Source organism: Sitophilus oryzae, unplaced genomic scaffold (genome assembly GCF_002938485.1).
Source record: "Sitophilus oryzae breed Bouriz unplaced genomic scaffold, Soryzae_2.0 scaffold_1532_pilon_pilon, whole genome shotgun sequence".
Lineage (NCBI taxonomy): Eukaryota > Metazoa > Arthropoda > Insecta > Coleoptera > Curculionidae > Sitophilus > Sitophilus oryzae.
This window is the reverse complement of record NW_022146206.1, coordinates 638,112-662,374: the sequence shown is the minus strand read 5'-3', so window position 1 is coordinate 662,374 and position 24,263 is coordinate 638,112. Positions and strand designations below refer to the sequence as shown.

Genomic DNA, 24,263 nt, shown 5'->3' with positions numbered 1-24,263 from the left:
TATGCTCCTTCCTTAGTCTTCTTATTCAAAGGCCACCCCAAAAATTTGACGATTCATAAAGTTTGATAACTTCTTATTTTGTAATCCGATTTTTATGATTATGGTATCAAATTTATGTTTTCGATATTTTTTCTTTGCAAATCCATTAATAATTTGAATTCTTTGCAGGGCCTATTTTTCATCAGGCCCAAGCAAAAAATTGGCCCTCTTTTTCAATAAATTATTGGCATTATTTTTTTATTATTTTAATGACTTATATTTTTCAATAAATTTAAAACACCCTATGGAAAAAATGAGACGGGCATTTTGATAAAAAACACTTTCCTGCGATCTTATGTGTACCTAACATTGCGTTTTTTGAATTATTATCTCTATTCTTTTATGAGCTACATATTTTTAAGTAAAGTATTGATTTCAGAGATTCTTTTATTGTCAAAAACAATAATTTTAATAGCGTGTATGTCCACCTCTCGCAGCAATAACAGCTCGAGATATTCGTCGTATCGAATGAATAATTGTAGTTATTCTTTCTTGATCTATGCTTGATGAATTTCAAGGTATAGATCAAGAAAACGCTTTACAAGAGCTAAGGCTAGCGTTAACGGAGGAATCTCTGTTAATGCTAACCATAGATCTTGTAAAGTTTGTGGTAGAATAAAAGATCGCGCACACTATACCTACACGGACCAGTACGGACCAGCACAGCACAAACCTGCATCCAAGAAATACTAGCAGTTTGTCGCAAAAGTCGCAAAAGTAGAAGGGAAGGAAACCCACGACCCACGAAAACTGTGTCTGAACGCAACACTTTACCGCGAAAAGACCAGCAACATAAGCGAGAGTTTCTTTAAAAAGCAGTTGTCAAGGCTCAACTACTAGAGCGTGCAACATAGAAGTATTGAAAATGAGGTTCAGAGGAAGAAATTATTATTTTAGCCATGTTGTGACCACCGGGCCCAGGAGGAAGAGAAGGGAAGCTAAGAAAAAGAAGGCCCAGGTTTTTCCTATAAATGAGTCGCCTAGTTTCAAAACACGACAAATCCACAAAAAAGTCAAATGTTGAGAAACGAAAAAACTGTTTAACGTGTCTCTTTTTAGTAAATATAAAGTCAATATTTTATTGCCAAGAAATGATAAGATTTGTCGCAGTTTGCAAAGTATATATGATGTTAGATTGTAAAGAACTAGAAGACGAATCCATTACCATATATAACTCATTTTTCTCGAAAAATGGATTTGTCGGGTTTTGAAACTAGGCGACTCAAATCAAAAGAGAAAGCAATATGGCGAATTTCATCATTTGTTTCCTGAATTAAAAAGATTCGAAGAAAAGTTTTTCCAATATTTTCACAAATCAAATTTGATTATTTTGTTTTGCTATCGACTCCCATATTGCATCTTTTCTTTCTTGGTCTCTATATATAAAATGCTTGGCTCGTATCGCACAGCTCTGGATACTTTTGTACCAGTAAAATAAGCTTTTCTTCATTCATATTTAAAACGATTTAAAGGTTCGAACAACAATAAACGAAATCTAACCTACATCATGCGACTTGAGCCAGCTAGCGTACTCGAAATACTGACGAACCCTTCAATATTTGCATGTTTGTGGAGGTGTGCTGGTTCGCCGGTGCGCACATTAGGTCGGACCAGCACGACCAGGCATAAATATTGCCGGTCATATTTGTCCCTGACGGACACGACCTGTTTTGACGGTCGTGGCTTGTGGCGGTACCTGCTGGTACTGGTCTAGTGTGCTCTACTCTATTAAATGACACGGTTACCTTCACCGGTAGATTTTACTGGTCTGGTCCGTGCCGGTCCGTGTAGGTATAGTGTGCGCGATCTTTAAGACGACGACGAACAATTCTTTTAAGTTCAGCGCACAAATGTTTGATTTTATTGAGGTTGGGACTACAAGAAGGCCATTCCAATCTACGTAATCCAACGTTATCCAGGTACTCGTTAACTACTCGAGTACTCGTAACTCGTTACCCCGCACAACGTGGGGTCTGACATTGGGTCTATTGAATAAAAATAAGTATTAGCTTGTACTTCCTCCTTTTCAAGTATTTACTCAATAAAAATTGAATAAAATATCAGTGATCACTTAATGGAAAAGAGATTATTTGTCAACATAAGCAAACTCTTCCAGTAATTTCTTATTTTTGTTTGAATATAAATAAGAGGTCTCTTAAACCAGTCAGTAATAACTAAAAGATTTTTAAGGTATGTATAAAACATACTTGTCAAGGTGGTAGTTGATAATAATATCTGTTAAACATGGCGGACTTCATGAATGTTCGTAAGAGAAAGAACTACAGGGATAGAAGAAGCATCAGTCCCACCAAATCTAAGCTGCTACTGTTTCAAAGTGAAAATATAGACTATCTTTCGGTTTATTTTTTACCAGAGGCAGATGAAAGCAGAGATTTTCACGAAAACTGGATTTTTTTCACAATCTCACAAGTTTCAAGAATTCTTCTTCCCATTCTTGTAGTTTGATTTTTTTTTGTTTCCGGCTAAATTTTTATCAGTTTTTTTCTTTACATCGGTTTTCATATTATTGAGGATTTTTTTCAACTTCTCAACAGTAGTACTTGTCCCAGACGTTTTGGTAAATTCATCTTTGAGGTCTCTCCATGCCTATTCTTTAGCTTGAACTATGATGGTAGGGATCATTGATTTATTCAAAAGTACTTTATATTTTTTTAGCAATTTGACAAATATAAGTCTAAAAAGGCCAATTTTAACTAGCAATTCTTCCTCACTCGAAGACATACCTAGTTGCGACGAATAGATTCGCTTACACTCGCCTAAACTTGGATGGAGATCTTACGATTGCACACATTCCTGTCACGACTTGGTTTATATGATTTTTTATTATTTGTTTATAGGGCTGTGTTCGTATTGACCTGTGTCATTCATCATACGCAATGCCAAAAGTAAATACTTATAAGTATAAGTAAGTACTTACAAGCAGGGTTGCTAAGTAGTTTATGAAGCAAAAAACTACGCCAAAAACTACGTGTAGTTTTTTATATTAACTACATTTTCAAATTTTAAAAACTACGTTTAAAAACTACACAAAAACTACCTACAAAAATATAGTAAAATATAAACAATTTAGATTTTAAACTAAAATCAAGCCAAATTCTTATCATGGAAGTATGAAGTTATATTATATTTGTATAAGTTAAACAACATCAGAAAAAAAGACAATTTTTTTCAACAAAAGTGTATTTTCTATGAAATACAAAGTAACATTGAACACAAAATAAACTATAAATTCTTATGGAGAAATTCTCCATAGACATTCTCCAGGAGAATATAATATAGGTAGGTATATCTTTAAAAAACAGTACTGGTATATAAAACATAACATTTCCAACCATTTTTAATACAAAGTATCAAAAATATCACAAATTCACAAAATATAGATTTTTTATTTCTTAAATTGATCAACAAACCAAAAACTATATTAGTTACATAAACTATACATTTACTACTCGACATTTAAAAAACTACTTGTGACATGTAGTAAATGTAGTTTATTAATTACTACGTGTAGTTTAACAACTTTGCTTACAAGTCATTACTCAAAATTAAAAATATTTTCCCAGTATTTACTTTTAAGAAAGTCCTTCTTTTTATTCAAACAAAAGTAAGTAATAGCTTCTACTTAAAAGTTTTTGCTCTTTCTTATAAGTGATGGCTTTCAAGGTAATACTTTTCTTTAATCAATAGACCCAATTATAATTTATCAGTATAAACTGATTTCCAAAGAAAGGAGCAAATGGAACAACAATTTCTTGGAGAACGCCCTCAATATAATAGTGGGCATTGAGAGCTCCATTTTGAACAAATTCAAGATTGTAAAAATATCAGTACTTTTTTTAAAAATGTATAGCTCATAAAAGAATACAGATAATAAGATAATTCAAAAATTAAAATGTTGGGAATACATCTAAGATTACAGCAAAGTGTTCTTTATCCAAAATGCCCGTCCCATTTTTGTTTACAGGGTGTTTGAATTTATTTCAAAATGAAGTTTTGATTTACCACGGTACAAGCCCATCTAACCGAAATATATAAGCCATTAAAATAATAAAAAATAATGCCAACAAGTTTATCTACAAACTAATACCATAATCATAAGAATGGAATTACAAATTAAAAGGTTATAAAACATCAAACTTAGTCAAAATTTTAGGGTGGCGAAATTTTGTGCCGGGGAGTTTAGCTTGGGGAGTTTAGTTATAAGAGATAACCAAGGATATAACTATTTATAACGAAAGTATTTATAAAAAAAATAAGTATAAGAAATACAATAATATAATAATAAAAGAATAAAACAAAAAGACATACAAAATGTTTGCTTTCGAAATTAATTTTAGTAAAACTCAATTATTTATTACCATTTTGTCTTAAATTATATGCATTTTAGTATTTACAGATTTTATTGCTTTTGTTTAATTTTAAAGTATAAATAGTAACAATTTAAGTTAAATATTATAACACAGTTAACGAGAAAGTGAAAAAACTCTATAAAAATTTTAAATGATACTTTAATAAGCCAACTCTGATTTGTATAATAAAAAGAAAAACAATTTATTATGTACCGTTTTAATCAAGAAGATTCAACCACAACTATCTTAAAACGCTTTTTACTTCTCTTCATGACCGTGGTCTGGCTATTCAAGCAAATAATAATGTTTTTTACTAATATTAACTTATTATATTTACTAGTATTTTATTATGTTATGGTTATTAATGCTTATTAAATTAATTGATATAAAACAGTTTCAATCACGATTTGCTCTCATTAACATTACAAGAGGTCATGTATGTCTGTTTTACCTCTTCCTGGTTTTTCAATGATTTTCCGATGTATTTGATTAGTAAAGATTTATTTAAAAATTCTGCAAGTGTGTAATGTTACCCTTGGAAGGAAGAATTATGACTTAAGAACTAATCGATATGTTAAAAAAGCCAAGGACGGTAAAAAAAGCATGAACAATATTGTCAAACCGCAAAACAATATAAAATAATTAATCTCACATCATAAGTTTACATTGACCTTATGCAGTGGTCAGATGTAGTGCAGTAAAGAGTGGTAGTAGTAGGGGGAGAAATGTATTGGCTAGAAATATTTAAATAATTTACCGGTAGTTAATTTCAATTTCGATTTATTGTAGTTTTTTGAACTGCAATAAGTCCATTAAGGATTTAGTTTAGTTTTCTGTGTTTCTGTGAATGGGTATTTCAAAATAAAAATGTTTAACATCCAGATTTTGATATTGTGCAGTTACGTACTAACAGCTTTCTCAAATCCGATAGAAGAATCAACAAAAGATGCAGGTAAACTTATAACAAATAAATATATTGTTCAAAAATCGTTTATCATTATAGTTTGTTTGAACTTTTGACGGTGAGAGGCAAAATTCTTTCTTTTATAAGTGGTTAATGAACATTTTAAATTTAAAAAACTTCTCAAAAAAAATAAAAATTAAAATCTTTGGTTTGTGTCAAATCAGAATTTGTGTGAACAAAAATACAACGTCTTTCAAACAAATTCTTTCGTCTACAAATTTTTCCAATTGAGGAATGTTGAAAATATATCTACAAGTACTGTATTATACACTATATATTATACAGGGTGGTACGAACTGTATTCCGGAAACTTCGGCAGCATATTCTGCAAATAAAAATAAGTAAAAAAGTGTAGAAATTTCATTTTTATTTGGATTTTTTTCAAATAATTTCTGAAATAATGTTAATATTTTGATGAAAATTGGTGTCTGCCAATTTTTTGACATAAGAAATTTAATTTTGATGTCAATATGATTCTTATAGTTATAGGGGACGCTACCTAATGTGTTTTAACTGCTTTGAAGAGTAATAGCTTTTTGTCCACACCTGTATAAAACTAACGAGTGAAAAAATATACATTTCCGTTATTTTTTGCGTAAATGCCTCTTGGTAAAAATCACTACGAGTAACCGTTTTCAAGATATTTAGAATAGAATTATAGAGAAAGTCATAAAGAGAGTAGATATTTAATTGACTGAAATGATAAATTTGAGAATTTTTTATTGTTTTAAATTAATCAAAAAATTTTCTTCGAAAAAAATGATGATTAAACAGTTTCTGTTGAACTTTTGGGACAAAAACATTTCAAATTAATGCTTTTAGTCTAATAAATATTTAGTCAACATGTTTAATTATGTCAATACTGACAAGTATTGATAATTTCGGTTCCGAATATCTCGAGAACTTAAATAACTCGTAGTTATTTTTACCAAAAGACCTTTTTTTACGCAAAAAATGTCGTAAATGTAGATTTTTTACTCGGTAGTTTTATACAGGTACGGACGAAAAGTTATAACTCTTCAAACCAGTTAAAAATATGCATGTGGCGCCCTCTATAAGTAGGAATCATATTAACATCTAATTCAAATTACTCATGTCAAAAAACTCCCAGAGAGCAATCCTCCAAGACAGGCATCCAAATATTGACGTTACTTAAATTATTTGGAAAAAATCAAAAAAAAATGAAACTTCTACACCCTGTATTTCCGAAACTAAGCATTTTAGGACATACATTTATACGAACTTTTTTATTTATTTTTATCTGCAAAATATGCTGTCGAAGTTTCCGGAGTATAGTTCGGACCACCCTGTATAAGTAATGTATTATTACTATTATTGAACTGTATTCTTCAACCAATTACGCATTTCTTTGGTTTTCAAAAGTTTTTGTCTAATTTTCATTACTCTTTCTAGTCATTAGCAGGTCCTTCTATTTTACCAAAAGACCTTGATAACTGATTTTGATTCTCGATATTTTATGGTTGTTGCATAATCCCTTTGCATCTATAATTTTACAATAATTAGGTATAATTAGTATGAGAAATAAAAGTTTTTGATTTAGATTTTTTTTGATCAAATAATTTTCGAGAAATTTGAAAACTTTTTTCAAAACTAATTTAATTAATTTTAAATTAAAATTAAATATTGTTAAAAAGTTTTTAAAGTAAAAATATAATAATCATTGAAAAATTTTAAGAACAATGGTAATTGCAGTTTTTTATAACCAAGTACTAAATAATTAATTGTTTTTTTTTATTTAAGTTACTTTAATATATTTCTCTGTATCATTATAGCATAAGATCGAAAAAAACGGCGTCAAAGACGGCTGGGGAACGACAGCCGTCTTTAACGCCATTTTTTTCGATCATACGGTACTCTTTTTCTATATTTATAGCTATTACCACTCTAATTAAAGAATTTAATCTAAAACCCTTTCAAAACAAGATGGTTCGAAATAAAAGTTTAAGTGAAATAGACAATGAAAAAACTAGCCAGTACTGGAAATCCAATGGATTGAGAGCTGTGAGAGATAGATTACGTTTGCATCCAAATTTCAGTAAGTCCTCTATATGAGCGTTAGTTTAAGTTCATCTTATTAACAACGTCATATAACATTTATTAGATACCGCCCGAAATGTAATATTATTTCTTGGTGATGGCATGTCGATTCCTACGATAGCTGCTACCAGGGTTTATTTAGGAGGAGAAGAAATGTCGTTGTCATTTGAAGAGTTTCCTTATACAGGTTTATCAAAGGTAAGTATTTTTTTAAATGTATACCCATACAGCAAATTTGTAAAATGTAATTACTAATATCCATCTTGTTAAAAGAGATGCATGTTAAGAAAATATGTAGTATATATATTTAATGTTTTTAGATACCAGTGTAAAACATTATTATCAATCAATTTTTATTTAAAATAGTTGATAAAACTGTAATGCCTTTTAAATCAATCAAATAATAATTGGCAAAATCAGACCATAAAAATACTAGAATGTAGAATGTTTAGGAGGGGAATTAATCACCGCGACCTTATAGATCTATTGTGTGTTCCCCTTTCTTGAGTTATAACGAGTTATAACTCATCATACAGTCTCAGGGCTTTAAGAAAAGCCAGTATCTGAGACGGCTCCACAGAGGCCAGCTCTCCATCCTCGACATCAGACGTACCAAGGTTCATGGCACGAATGGTCGTCGTCTCGGCGCACTCAGTGATAACGTGTTCTGGTGTTTCCCATTTTCCCACAAAATCTGCATTCGCCGTTGTTTCTCAGTTTCAGCCTACTGAGGTGTTCGTTGAGGAGACAGTGTCCTGTTAGAAACCCCGTGACAATCCGAAGATTGTTTTTACTTAAATCAAGGAAAACCTTTGATTTTTCTCGGTCGTAAGTTCTAAGGAACTTTTTCGAGTGTCTTAGACCGTTGGGGGACACCCATTCCAAGTTACGGATGGAGTCTTCCAAATTCTTCAGATCCGCTTTCAGTTAGATCATTTGCTTTTTCATTGCCTTCTATCCCTTGGTGAGCAGGCACCCAGAGTAGGAGGACTTTATTTTCTTTGCCTAATTTGTTGAGCTTCTCTAGGCATTCTTTGACCAACTTCGAATTGATGGTTACTGAGTTGATCGCGTTAAGTGCTGCTTAACTATCGGATAGGATGGCAATTTCCTGTTTTCGATAGTTCCTATCTAAGATAAATTGTACGCATCTTTCGATAGCGCAAATTTCTGCCAATATAAAAATACTATTTTCATTTTCAATTGGGATATATAGCAATTGATCGTTAACTATTTTACTAAAACTGCCTATAGCATTTGATATGGTCTATTTTTATAAACTAAATTACCTTATTAAAAAAATAATTATTAAACAAACCTAAAACCACAACTTGCTTTCATCATCGATCAGCATCATTTTCAACTTATTCAGCCATTTCCAATGATGGTGTAGCCTGCCTCACATATTTAAATCCTACTCTCTTTGTACTTAGGCCCATTGTTGTCTATGCGGGCCCAAGTTATCCCAGCTAATTTCCTAAAATTATGGTCCCATCACAGGTCTGGTCTTCTTCTAGGCCTTTTAATTCGTCGTGGGTGCCATGCTGTAATTTTTGTGGTCCATCTGTTGTCCATCCTTCTTGCCAGGTGTCTTGCCCATTGCCACTTGAGGAATTTGATTCTGTGGATGACATCTATTACCTGGGTTTTTTGTCGTATCCACTCTATTCTTTTAGGGTCCTTCTTAGTTATTTTCACCATATTTTGTTACATTGAGCGTTGTGTGACTTGCAGTTTCCTGATAATGTCCATTTTGAGTGTCCAGGTTTCGCATGCATAGGTCATGACTAGTAGGACACATTGGTCGAATTTTTCTTTATTAAATAAAGGTAGCATTCTAGATTTGAGTATGCTTGAGTTTCTTGCATAAGTAGTCCATGCTAACTTAATTCTTCTGTCGATTTCTGGTAGTAGAGATCCCGAGCTGTGTATTAGTTGTCCCAAACATATTATATTTTCCATTATATATATTATATTATATTCTTCTAAATTCCTTCCTAAATATCCTTGGATAAAGCAAGTTTTAGGTTAAGAATATATATAATACTACATGCTTTATCCAAAGATATTTAGAATATTTTTGAGCCCTTTTTTTTATCTAAATAGTTTTTTATGAACTAAAATTTTGGTATCCATAGAAAACAATATTAGGAATCTTCTGTAAAAAAAATCAAATAACTTATGTTTTTAAATCCAGTGCCCAAGCCATAAGTTCTCACACGAATGCCTCACATGTCCAATTTAACATTATACTTCTAGAATATAGAATTTAGAATGAGTGGAAGGGGGGTTAATCACTGCGACCTTACAGATCTATTGTGTCCCCCTTTCTTGAGTTATAACTCATCATACAGTCCCAGGGCTTTGACAAAAGCCAGTATCTGGGACGGTTTTATAGAGGGTAGTTTTCCATCTCCAATACCAGTCGTACCAAAGTTCATGGCACGAATGGTTGTCGTCTCGGCGCAGTCAGTGATGAAGTGTACTGGTGTTTCCCCATTTTCCCTACATAATCTGCATTCGCCGTTTCATCTTAGTTTCAACCTACTGAGGTGCATTGAGGAGACAGGGTCCTGTTAAAAACCCCGTGACAATCCGAAGATTGTTCTTACTTAAATCCAGGAAGATCTTTGATTTTTCTTGATCGTAAGCCCTCAGAAACTTCTCCGAGTGTCTTAGACCGTTGCAAGATTCCCATTCCAGGTTGCGGATGGAGTCTTCCAAGTTCCTTGAGTTCCGCCTTGAGTTGGTTACCACTTGGAAAGCAGAACGGTTGTGGTCCAGTTAGTGGAGTGTTCGCTCCTTTTCTGGCTAGATCATTTGTTTTTTCATTGCCTTCTATCCCTTGGTGAGCAGGCACCCAGAGTAGGAGGACTTTGTTTTCTTTGCCTAATTTATTCAGCTTCTCTATGCATTCTTTCACCCATTTCGAATTGATTGATACTGAGTTATTATACTTGTAATAAACCTACACTTTTTTTGTAGATAATTTTAATTTGATAGATCACCTTTTATATCATTATAGACCTACTGTGTTGACCATCAAACGGCAGATTCAGCTTGCTCAGCAACTGCATATCTAGGAGGAGTTAAAAGTAACTCGGGAACAATAGGTGTTACAGCTGCAGTAAATAAAGAAAATTGCACCGCCATGAACATGAAGGAAAACCAAGTCGACTCAGTGGCAAGACTATTTCAAATGAAAGGGAAGAAAACGGGTTTGGTAACCACCACTAGAGTTACCCACGCTTCACCAGCAGGTATAATTTTTGACAATGAGAAAATACTTGCTTGGAAAATTATCAGTTAATCATATTCCAATTTATTCTTGCCATAAAATAATTTTTCTCTCATTATCTCCCAAAGCGTAATTGATCAAACAGGGTCCGGCAATAATGCCGAATAATGAATAGAATAAAAAGCTTGGGAATTTTATTTAAGTGTAAACCTAAACTATTATATGTAACTTCTATAGGGTGGCTTAAAAAGTGTAAGTGGATCGGAATGGTTTTTTAAATGAAACATCTTGTATCTTATTGCATTTTTGACTCCTTTTAAATCCTTTTACATACTGCTAAGATATGAGTAAATATATTTCGATAGTTTCATAGATATGAATAAATAAAAAATATAAATTTTTTAACCTTCATTAAAAAAATTATTACAAATCCTGACATCAACACTTTATTAGGTATTTACTGTAGAAGGTATACTTAACTTTTCTATAAATAATCGAAATCTTAAATCGTACAGGATGTTCAAAATTCTACGCCAAACTTTCTAAAATACAAAATATTTTTTCTTTCTTTTTTTTAAACACTGTATATTATTTTCTTATTAGATGGAAAATTAAAAAACGAACATATTTTTGTATTTAATCTATTTCAAACTTTTTAATGGTTTTTCAAATACGCGCATTACCATTAGTTCATATGGCTCTCTCAACGGTAAAATACGAGAGAAAAATCATTGGGGGTGGCTTTGATAAAAATTTACTGTGCAAAATGTCATATGAAACATAAAATCGCCAATATCTGCGAAACCGTTAAAAATTTTGAAATACTCTAAATACAATTTTTTTATTTTTTATTCTCCATCTTTTGAAACAACAATATATAAGGTGTTCCATTTAATATATATTTTAGAATGTTTGGCGTAGAATTTTGAACACCCTGTATTACTAGTTTAAAATTACGATATTTATAGCAAAGTAAGTATAGACCATCTAAAGTTGATTTCAGGACAGTTCTGGTATTTTTAATATTTTTTTAGAAAAGGCTGAAAAATATATATATATATATATATATATTTTATTTATTGATTAATATCTCTGAAATTATCGTAATATATTTGCTCATATCTTACAATTATGTACAGTGACCTGAAAGGAAACCAAAAATGTAATAATATACAGGGTGTTTCATTTAAAAAAAAATTATCCCGATACAGTCACACGTTTATGAGCCACCCTATAGAAGTTAAAATATTTTCCTGTGCCATCCTAGTACATACTTTAGGTTGGCACTTAAACAAAATTACCTAGTTTTTTATTCTAAATGCCCGACGCACTATTCCCGGACCCTGTATATTATAAACTTAATCTTTTAAGATCTGACTTACTAAATGACTGCCTTTGCAGGAGTATATGCCCATACTGCTAATCGTCATTGGGAATCAGATGCTGACGTAGTTAAAGATAAAGCTGATCCCAATAAATGTGAAGATATTGCACATCAGTTGGTTTATGGAAAAACTGGACAAAAACTGAATGTAATTTTAGGTAATATTATATCATAACTATTAAATATTTTTTGACTGTTTTATTTCTTATCTCAGGCGGAGGAAGACGAAATTTTATACCACAGGATAAAATTGATGATGAAGGCTCTAAAGGACGCAGAACAGATGAACTCAATCTAATTGAACAATGGCAAAAAATCAGAAAGCAACGCGGAGATAAACACGAATATGTTTGGAACAAGAAACAGTTACTGCAAATTTCAAACGATACCGAGTATCTTTTAGGTATTTTCTTTTTATTGTATTTCAAATAGTATAACTTACCTAATTTATATTTTTTAGGATTATTTGAACCTGGCCACATGCAATACAATAAAGAAAGGGATACAGAAACAGATCCGTCTTTGGAAGAAATGACCGAACAAGCTATAAAAGTATTAAACAGGGGTAATTCAAACGGTTTCTTTCTATTTGTTGAAGGTAATTTATAGCAATAACGTAACAGATGTTTTCAATATAAGTATTTTAGGAGGAAGAATTGATACAGCTCATCATAGAAATTGGGCGCACAAAGCCTTGGACGAAACTGCTGAGTTTGCCAAGGCTGTTAAAAAAGCAGTTGACATTACTAAAGAGGAAGAAACTCTTATTATTGTTACAGCTGGTAAGTGAAAATCTGTTATATTACAACCATAATTCCATATTTGTGCTATGTATATAACCTCTCATACATACTTATACGTACTTATAATGATGATGATACCTCTCATACGTACTTATAAAGAACAAGTTTAAGAAAAATATTACAGATTGGGAAGGTATAGATGAAAATATTATCAGATTAAATTTAAAACTTAGAAATGTGAGATTAACAATATTAGGTGTATATGCTCCATCCGATGACGAGACTGTAGTAATTAAGGACCAATTTCTTCACTAAGCTCCATGAGATAATTAGTGACATTGGAAATACGAGAGATTTAGTTTTGCTGGGTGACTTTAATAGCCGAACAGGAAGAAAAGAAAATAATAAAATCATAGGCCCTTACGGAGAAGAAAATATCAATGACAACGGTAATAGGCTTATTGACATATGCGAGTATAACAACTTAACAATAAAAAATGGTTTCTTTAAACATAAAACAAATTCATAAATATACTTGGATTCAACCAACACGTGACCTAAAATCAATAATAGATTATATAATTACAAAACAAAGTAACAACATAAAAATTAATGATGTAAGAATCCTAAGGGTCATCGGACACCACTCCAGATCATTACCTTTAAGATCAAAAATTCTCTTCCACCATATCAAATTAAACAAAACAATCAAGAGGATACAGGAAGAACGAAGCCAGTTACCACAGTAAGATATAATTTAGAAAGTCTAATGCATGACAGCGTCAAATATCTTTATCAGAACAGGCTTGATGAAAAACTTATAGAAGATTTGGAAAGGCCTTTTCACCTAACATACAATAATATAATGACAGTATTCATGGAGCCGCAGAGGAAGCATTAGAAATAAAAGCGAGACGAAAGAGCAGAAAGTTGTGGTGGACTGATGAACTTGAGAAACTTGTAGAGGAAAAAAAGATACTGTATTTGAAATGGCTAAATTCGAAATCTGAACTAGACAAGCGCACTTATAATGACAAGAAAAATGAGGTGAGGAGAATGGTAAAAGAAGTAAAGAATAAAGTGTGGGATGACAAATGCAAAGAAATTAATACGTATATAGGCGGAAGAAGGCATACGCACATATGGAGATTTATAAAAACAACAACAACTGAAAAACAGGAGTCAACCCTTATAGAAATAATAACCAACAAAGAATGGGTGAAATATTATTCCAAATTGTTGTCAGAGAACAGACCTGAGTATCAAGAACCGCCACAGCCAGAAATAAACATTGAAGGAAAGGAAATCTACGTGGATACCAACAAAATAAAGACCGCTATAATGTCTTTAAAGAATGGAAGAGCATGTGGCCCAGAGGGAGTATATGCGGAACTCATAAAATCTGGAAGCAAAAAACTGTTTAGAATGTTAACAAACATAGTTAACCAGTGCTTAAATGGTCATCCAGTATCTGAACAGTGGAAAAAAGCATATATCTCCTCTATATATAAAAAGGGCTCAAGGAAGGATCCCAATAACTACAGGGGAATTTCGGTCACCAGCACTATGAGTCGCCTCTGTGGAAGGATACTGAGGAACTTAATTGAAGAGAATACTCCAGCTACGAAGAAGAAGAGCAGAATGGTTTCAGAGGCGGAAGATCATGTACAGATAATATCTTTGCGTTGAAACAGATCATCGAGAAGAAATCTGCAATGAACCAGGAAGTTCATATAACATTCATCGATCTACAAAAAGCATATGATACAGTACCAATAATAAAATTATGGGAAGTATTGCACGAACCAAGAATTAACGCAGCTCTGATAAAAGCTGTACAAAATCTTTACCATGGAGGAAAATCACAAATAAAAACGGTCAACGGTCTCTCAGAGGAAATTTCTATCACTAAAGGGCTCCGACAGTGTTGCTGTATATCCCCAACACTATTTAAAATTTATATTACCAAGGCCTTATATCTATGGAAAAGAAAATGTAACGGAATGGGTATAGAACTAAATGACATATGCCTATACACCTTGCAATTTGCAGACACCAGGCCATAATTGCAAACGACAAAGATGACATGGAATATATGGTGCGGAAAATAATTGAAGAATATGCTAAATGGGGTGGGTCTCACAGTAAATACAGAAAAAAACAAAATACCTTCCAATTGGAGCCAATACAGAAAATCTTATTTTGGACAATAACATGGAAATTAGGGCATGTGAAGATTACAGGTACCTGGGTTCGATATTTACAGGCGATGGAACGGACGATAGAGAAATAAACAACAGAGTAATACAGGCACGAAGAGTTATCAGATGCATAAATGGCATTCTATGGAGCACTGCAATTACAAAAAACAGGAAATATAATATATACGAGACACTAGTTAAAAGCATATTACTCTATGGATGTGAAACATGGCGACTCACTGACAGGAATAAAAGGAAATTAGATACAACAGAAATGGACGCGATTAGAAAAGCAATGAGAATTTCACGGAGGAATAAGATCAGAAATGAAGACATTAGACAACAAATGGGAATAAAGGGAACAATAGTAAATGATATAGAACAAAACCAATTAATATGGTAGGGCCACGTTCAGAGAATGAAAGAATTCCAAAACAAGTCATTCATTGGATACAACCTGGTAAACGAAAGAGAGGACGTTCCAAGAAAACATGGATGGAAAGAATAAGAAGGTCGATGAGCGAGAAAAATCTGACCGAAGATCAATGGGAAAATCGCAGAGGGTGGAAGTTAGGCATCGGACATATGTCGTATATATATATCTGACCCGAATTTATATATATATATATATATATATATATATATATATATATATATATATATATATATATATATATATATATATATATATATATATATATATATATATATATATATTAATATATATATACTATATATATATATATATATATATATATATATATATATATATATATATATATATATATATATATATATATATATATATATACATATATTTTGAATATATATATGTGTAGGTAGTTAGACTTAAAATTATATTTTACAATACATAGTATTCAAACAAGTTTGTTTTATAGATCACGCACATACAATGAGTTATGCTGGATATGCCGCTAGGGGCAGTGATGTTTTTGGCTATGCTGGCAAAGGAAGCGATAACGATCTTTATTCCATATTGAATTATGCTAATGGACCATCGTACAAACCATTAACCGAGGATGGAAAAAGATATGTAGCATCTCAAGAAGAAATGAGTAAGTTGAAAAACTGTCAAAGTATTTTCTTTACTGTTAACTTTTTAGTAAGTAATAAGTTTGTAACTATAGAGTTCAATGACAACTGTGAGACATCATGATAATTTAATCGTAACTAACAAACAATAATTTTAAAGTGACTGATAATGACATAATTATCCCTAATTTACTATCCCATTGAGGTACTATACAACTCTATAGAACTACCGTTAAAATTAAAAAAAAAATCGCTAAAATCAGTTTAATTTTAGAAGTATTACTAGCCTACTTAACCATTAGCACAAGAAAATATAGAATGTATAAATTAAGTTTATATAATAGTATAAACAGGAACACCAATTTGTTTCTTTTTCTGAAAATTATTAACAGTTTTTCTTGTGAGCTAAAACTTGTTAAAAGATACAAGGAAGTAAATTCCTGCAGTCAATTTATCTACAAGGTCCTTGTCATATAAGTAAACTAATATATCTAATAACTATTAAAAAGTAAGTAATGCATTCCTTTGTTAGGAATTGTAATTAAGAAATTATACACATAATAATAATAAAATAAAAAAAAATAAATAAGTATCTAGTAAAAAATGGCTATAAATCTCTGGCGGGATTCATCTATTCAAAAAAAAATCTTATGGGTATTTAAATCTACATAATAATATAGTTATTTTTTGCAAATACTGCTGCGTTAATCCAACAGAGACCAAGTTGTCAGCAGTGATTTACTAATAAACAAATTTGCCTAACGGACAAAAAAATTCTTAACGTTTCTGGAAGTATATATATTCCCGTCGCCGGAAGTAAAAAACACAAAGAACAAATAAAAAAACTATTTAAAATACCTACTCAAGAATGCTTTAGTTTTTTTCAATAGATACGTCTATAAAAACCGTTGAAGTTCGGTTAAAATGACATTATATCAAGTTAAACATCAAAATTAGCAATAATTACTACTACCTGATAACAATTATTTAATGAGGTAAAACCAAAAGCCTCAAACGTTGTGTATATGATTATTTTTTATTTGTTTTTACTTTTTATTTATGTTTATTTATGTTATGTTCATTAAAATCAAAAAAGCGATAGCCATACATTACTAACTTCTACTGATGCATGAACAATACATTTATTTATATTAGAGTGTATTAAAAAACACTCTTTTATTTTTTGTTTGGCGGCTATTGCTTCTTTCATAATAATTTTAGCATTGTTAAAATCTACTCTGTACCCTGTACATACATACCATACCGCCATTACTCGCTGACGAGTATTTGACACGCATCAGAAGATGGTCACGCAAGGCATTTTCTTTCATGAGCTTTTCTGTGACTGAAAAGCCCGATACGTGATGTTATCTGTCTACCGTACTCCAGACATTCAAAAATCTCATTGCTTTGTTGCCTCTTTACTTTTTGGTGGTCGCTGTTAACTGACTTTACAATTCTTCTCCATTCCGTTCTATTGTGAGCTGCCTCTTCCCACTCATTCTGCTTGTTAATTCCTTTTGTTTTCGTGGAAAATATCCTTGAATCTTTTGAGTTGTCCACCCGGCCTCCTCTTACCGTCACAAGCTCACCGTAAAGCAGAGATTTTGGTATGCGGTTTTCTTGCATTCTGCATACATGACCAGCCCATCTTAAGCGGGACTTTGTAATCATGACTTCAATACTCTCGCAGTTAGCTTTTTCAAGGACCGATACGTTTGAGACATGATGGAACCATTTTATTCTTAAGAGTTGTCTAAGATGTCTCTGTTGCAACTTGTTTAATGCGTTCATGTGTCGGCGGTACGGCACCCAGGTTTCGCTTCCATATAACATGGTGGGAATTATTATCGCTCGGTACACTGCAAGTCTCGTTTTTGTACTCAAGTCATTATTGTAGAAAACCCTGTCTTTTAATTTCCAGAATCCTCTTGAGGCGCTGCTAATCCTGTGCTGAATTTCAGAGTCGATGTTGGCCTTTTCCGAAATCAAACTGCCGAGGTAATTGAATTCCGCTACATATTCCAACAGCTCATCTCCAATTTTTATAGCATTGTTGTGATCTTCCGGGGGAGTGCACATGATTTTAGTTTTATCGATGTTCAGCTTAAGTCCCAAGGCCTCGTATGCGCATGTATATTTGTTCAACATTTCTTGCAATTGCTGTAACGTATTGGCAACTAGAGCACAGTCATCAGCGTATTGAAGTTCTGTGATGAATTTTGTACGTGTTTTTGCCCTGAGTCTTTTTATGTTGAACAGACCGCCGTCGTATCTGTATCTAATGCCCAAACCTCTCTCCTGCAGTTTGCTGTCCACTATAATGGAGAGCGCTGCCATGAATATATATTGAGGATAAGTATAAATTTTACCAAGCTCTGCAAAATATACTCCAACAAATTCCAAAGCACGAACGAATCATTTTGCTAGGTGACTTTAATGCCCCTGTCGGCAAACAACAGGAAATATGGCCTGACGTATTGGGAAAACATGAAATAAGAAACGTAAATAACAATGGTGGACGCTTATTAACAACATGCATAGAGTATAATCTTTGCATCACCAATACGTGGTTCATGCTGAAGGACAAGTTTAAAGGTACCTGGAAACATCCGAGATCAGGACATTGGCACCAATTGGACCACGTAATCGTTCGAAGGACGCACCTAAAAGATGTCAGTGTCACAGAAGCCAGAGTAGATGCCGAATGTGGCACTGACCACCGACTTCTAATCTCAAAAATGAAAATCCAGTTAAAACCCACACTGTAAAAAGCAAAGCTACATGACCAGATTGAACGTACGGGGTCTAGAGAACAACGATACCGCCGACGCCCTCCGAGAAGCCATCAAAAAATCACTTCCACCGATAACTTCAATCTCAATCATGGATGCTGAACATGGCTGGACACAACTAAGAGATGCGATTCACAAAACCAGCGAAGCAGTACTGGGAAAATCCAACAAAAAGAAACAACCAGACTGGTTTAAGGAAAATCAACCGCATATTCAGGCGCCTCTCCTATTCTGTACCCTGTACCCCATGAATGCTGACAAATCTGAGATTTACGAAAATCGCCCTTTCTTAAATAATCTTTATGTTCTTTAATTCGAATATATTTAAATGTCTAGATGTTTCAACAAAATAAAATGATTATATCACATTCACATGGTATTTTGTATATTACATTTTTTGTTTGTTGTCCATTGGTTTAGTGTGGGTTAAAATGGAAGTAAGGTCCGTTTTCACGTTTAAGCAGCTTGCGCAAATTGATTTGTGCATGCAAATTTGCACATATCGAACTGAATTGGTGTCTTCGTTTCAACGTTCAGTTTGAACTGCACAAATTAATGGACAAGTGAACTAATAGAGTAGACCTGAATAGTTGCGATTCAACTATTGTGAAGTGTGTGCAGAATAATGAACCAAGAAGACGAACTACTGGCAGTAACAGGTGTTTTAATAATTACAAAATTAAAGGAGCCAACAAAACGCAGAGCCCAGAGATCTTGGATCGAAAAGAAGGACACCTATTCCCATATTAATTTGATTAAAGAACTAGCAAATGAGCCAGACGATTTTCGTAATTACCTGCGCATGAACGAGACGACTTACCGGCATTTTTTGGATTTAGTTACACCCCTGATACAAAGGAATAAATAAAATAACAACAAATATTCAAAACGAAAAGCCGGATACAGGTAAATAATAATAATAGCTCCCGTATATAGCGTTTAAAGCCTTGGGAGTAGCAAGGAACAGCTTGCCATACTAGAGCCGTTCGGTATACAAGGAAGGTAATGTGGCTAGCTCTACGCTTCAACCGCCTATTATTATCTCAGGATTGTGAATCCCAAGTACTAATTTAAGGCTGAGTTGTCCTAGGTACCCAAACTATTTTTATTTTAATAAAAATAGTCGGCTGATGCAATACCGGGTGTGGGAATCGAACCCACTACCTTGAGATTGGTAGACGAGAGCCTGTACCTCTACGCCACCGGGAACCTTATATACAAGTAAATAAGGCACGAAATTCACTTCTACAGACTTGCGCGGAAGTAGGCAATTGAGTTAAAAAGTTGTGTCGTTTATACGTTCATGCGTTTGCGCCAACCACAAGCAAATTATCTGGCCGCTCCAGATTCACTCAAGTCAAACTTTTTGGCTTGTGCAAGTTTGCTATTTCGGTTTTCATGCAACAAGTTACTTGTGCAAACGGACATGCACAAGCCAATTTGCGCCAATTGCATGAGAGTTTTCCAGTAGTTCTATTTAGATATTTTAAATATTTTTTTTTATTTGTTCATTGTTTTTTTTTGCTTCCGATGACGGGAAGAGATATACTTCCCGAAACGTTAAGCATTTTTTGTCCGTTAGGAAATATTAGTAAATCATTGCTGACAAGTTGGTCTCCCTTGGATTAACGCGGCAGTGTTTATAAAGAATAACTATTTTATGCTATAGATTTTCTTACAGTGCAAATGGCGAAATACCCATAGGACTTTTTTGAAAATAAGTATCTAGTATTGTTCCAGGTTATTTTCAACTTGAATTAAATAACCTCTATTCAGGACTACCCTAGATACAATAATTTTCTTGCATTACATCATATCTACATAACTAATGTTGATGTTAAATTTTTAGATGAAATTAGTTTTCAATGGCCAGCCACCGTGCCAAGATTCAAGGAGACCCATGGAGCTGATGACGTAGCCATTTTCGCTAAAGGTCCATGGTCTCATCTGTTTACAGGAGTAATGGAAGAAAATGTCATACCTTACTTGATCCAGTTTGCTGCTTGCGTTAGCACAGACATACCATGCTTGGAAATAAATCAGAAGTTACCTTAAACACCGTAGCTAAAACGATGTGTATACAATGTCTTAATTCTGTGATATATGTATTATTAAAATAAATTATTTATTTATATGCTAATGTTATTTATTAAATTGTATCCTTGTTCTAACTGCATGCTCTGAAATAAAGTATTGTTATTTAGTATAATAGGTCTGCCAAATGGTAGAACCTGAACCTACAAAGTTTACGATACGAAAAATACTATAATTTGTTAGTTTGTTTATATATACATACCTTCAACATTCACGAAAAATGCCATAAAACAAAAATTTAAGTAAATATAAGAGTATACAGAGTCACTGATATATAAGGGTCACCTCCATTGTACACCTGTAGGGAACGGTCGATTAGGTAAAATATACGAGGTGCCGCAAAAAGATAAATATAAAAGTTATAATATATAGAGCTTTTAAATATCTATTAGCGAGTAATAAATTTAAGTATACAGAGTCGGTCATAAAGTTTCAATTTTTTAAATGGGGCCCCCTGCATATTTCAATTCTTCTTTGAATTCTAAGCAAACATCGAAATACACACATACCTCAAACCAACCGAGTTGTTGCAATATTTAATTTTACCAACAAAATTAAACATTTAACGATAATATAAAAGGTGTACAGTAACTAACGAAATGCTCAAAGCTCTTTCTTCTCATTATTTTTTAATTATAAATGTTAGAAAGTATTTTTTTACTATACAGGATAAGTCTTAAATAAATGCAAATATTTTTAGGGGTAATATATTTCGACCCCAGAAACACGATTATGGTTTGTTTTTTTTTTCGCAAAAAAGAATTTGAAAATTGGAAATTTTTTGAAGAAATTTTTGGATTTTTTTTTATTTTTTAGTTAAAAACATAATTTCTTGATAATATGGCAACATAGATAGTAGAATAAATTTACAAGAAAATTCAAAAAATATTCAGTGGTGCTCAAAATATATGCAAAAATCATTTATTTTGGAAATTTTAGAATTTTTTTTTATTTATATTGGAAGTAAAATAACTCGGTTATTTTGGATTTACTTGAAAAATGGCAAAGAGAAAATATGTTTCTTTTATCGAGATCAACCAGCCCTGAAAATATTTTCACTTATTTAAAACACCTTGTATATTTAACTATTTATTATTTATTATTGATTAAACAACTTTAATTTTTATTGAGAATTTTAGTATTTTTAGATGGCACTTTTGTAATTAAATTTATATTATTTTAAATAAAGTAGCCTACTAAGCCTACTTATTATTTAAAAACCCTGAAACTTTGTTTCCTGCTTTTAAATGTAGGTATAGATTATGTTTAGATATCCAAAATCTAGTCATTTATTTCTCTTTTTAGCAATAATATTTATTATATTACTGTTCCGTCTCGTAAATAAATGTCTTGTAGTACCCCCGCTTCCCGCTCCGGACCACAGATTTTTAAAGAAAGAAGCCTACTTCCCCTAGCACGTCACTCTCGGCTCTGACCTTCGGTATCATCCAGTCTTCGTTTCTGTGCACGCCGGGCCACACACGTGCGGCGTAGAAAAACGTTGTTTATTTTCATATTGGCCAAAACACTGAATGAGAATAGCCAATTAAGAGGATATTAAATTAGTAGACTCCAATATCAGTATTCAAATATAACGCAGCCAATTAGTTTATCTAATTAAAGTAATCAATAACTAATATAATTATGTTTGATAGAAAGAATATAAGATAATTCTGTTAGTTAAATAAAGAAATAATTAATGTAACAATTTTCTGAAAAAAGTTGTTTTGTTCATATTTGTATCAAAACAATCAACTTCACAATGACTTAAAAATCAAGAGTATTAAGGGAGAAGTTAAAAATGTATTACTTACATATTATAAAAGAATATAATCGCATCCTAACTTATACCCAACCAAATCATACATTTCAAACACGAGCACCACCAAAATCTTGTATATAAAATGATGATAAATGATCATATGGACATATCAATAGATATTGTGCCATACGCCATACACGCCAACAACCAAAAAAAATAAGCAAGATCTAGGTCAATGTCGACGAGATAGCTCCTTAGAAAAAGAGAAGTTATAAAAATGGTTTATGTAAAATGTATGCCTTATCATAATAATTAACCCTTAACTAACGTGCTAATTTCATGATGTAAGCCCTCATTACAGTGTGGTTTATATATGTTACTGTAAATGTCCGAAATGCGGAAAAACCTAGGCTAAGCGCGCTAAACCTAGGATTTACCAAAAGCATGTGGTAAAAGCCCGAAACCTATTTATTTTGCTTCCATTTCGGACTTTTACCGGACCCAAACAGTAAATCTTAGGATTTACTACCAACTAACCGCATTGGTAAAAGTACGAATAAGCAAATGGTAGTAAAAACCAACCAACCCCACCAAATAACCACCTAACCAATGCATTAATACCCCCCCCCCTCATAACCAGGCTACCAGGCTAACCAATGCATTAATACCCTCCAAATAACCAGGCTAACCTAATTAGTAAATGTTTTTGGTAAATCCTAGGTTTAGCGCGCTTATCCTAGGTTTTACCGCATTTCGAACATTTACAGTAACAAATATAAGACTGATACGTTACAAAAATCGATATCGTGAAACGATAATCGTTAAAATTTCAATGCCTAAGTAAACAAAAACAGAGATGTCTTTGTATATCGACATCCTTAATTTATCGATATTGTTGCTATAAGAAAAATAATTCGTACTTTTACCAATGCGGTGTGGTAAATCCTAAGATTTACTGTTTGGGTCCGGTAACAGTCCGAAATGGAAGCAAAATAAAGAAGTTTTCGAGCTTTTACCACTTGTTTTTGGTAAATCCTAGGTTTAGCGCGCTTATCCTAGATTTTACCGCATTTCGGACATTTACAGTGACATAAATACTGTTCAACTAAAATCGCATTTATTTAAATGAAATGAATATCTTTATTGCCTTTCCAACTTGCCAAAAAATTCCCATTTCAAATACAGGGTGTTTGTATGTGTTCCATCTCTCGTGGGGAGATTCCCCACGTAAAAATAAGATCACTTTTAGAATAGAAGATTAATTTAGCATTAAAAAAGATCTATTTTTAAAAATTTTAACATCCTGTAACTTTAAAACTATGCATTTTATAGGACCTTTTTTCATATTTTTTATGAGAAATCAATGAGTACGTATTTAACACTTTGGCCAAAATATCAAGAGGCAACTTTTAATCGGCACGCAATTGTAATGGCTACACAACTGTGCTAACAAGGGAAAAAAGTCAATGGCGCACAGTTTTTTTAGAAAAATATTCTAGTGATAACCCATATGCACATATGCCCCACTTGCAAAAAAATTATAACAAATAAAAAAAAAATGA

The 24,263-nt window shown here is 32.5% G+C and overlaps 1 protein-coding gene across 1 annotated transcript; it reads left to right on the top strand.

Annotated features, from left to right (window-relative positions):
* The first annotated feature begins 5,086 nt into the window (after positions 1–5,086).
* Positions 5,087–20,979, top strand: LOC115878844 (membrane-bound alkaline phosphatase-like). The gene is made up of 10 exons (XM_030895462.1): positions 5,087–5,361; positions 7,268–7,429; positions 7,496–7,629; positions 10,457–10,691; positions 12,071–12,211; positions 12,268–12,456; positions 12,514–12,651; positions 12,701–12,835; positions 15,897–16,073; positions 20,695–20,979. Exons 1-10 carry the CDS (start codon positions 5,277–5,279, stop codon positions 20,898–20,900), a joined length of 1,602 nt encoding a protein of 533 aa, XP_030751322.1. The 5' UTR covers positions 5,087–5,276; the 3' UTR covers positions 20,901–20,979.
* Positions 20,980–24,263: the final 3,284 nt, after the last annotated feature.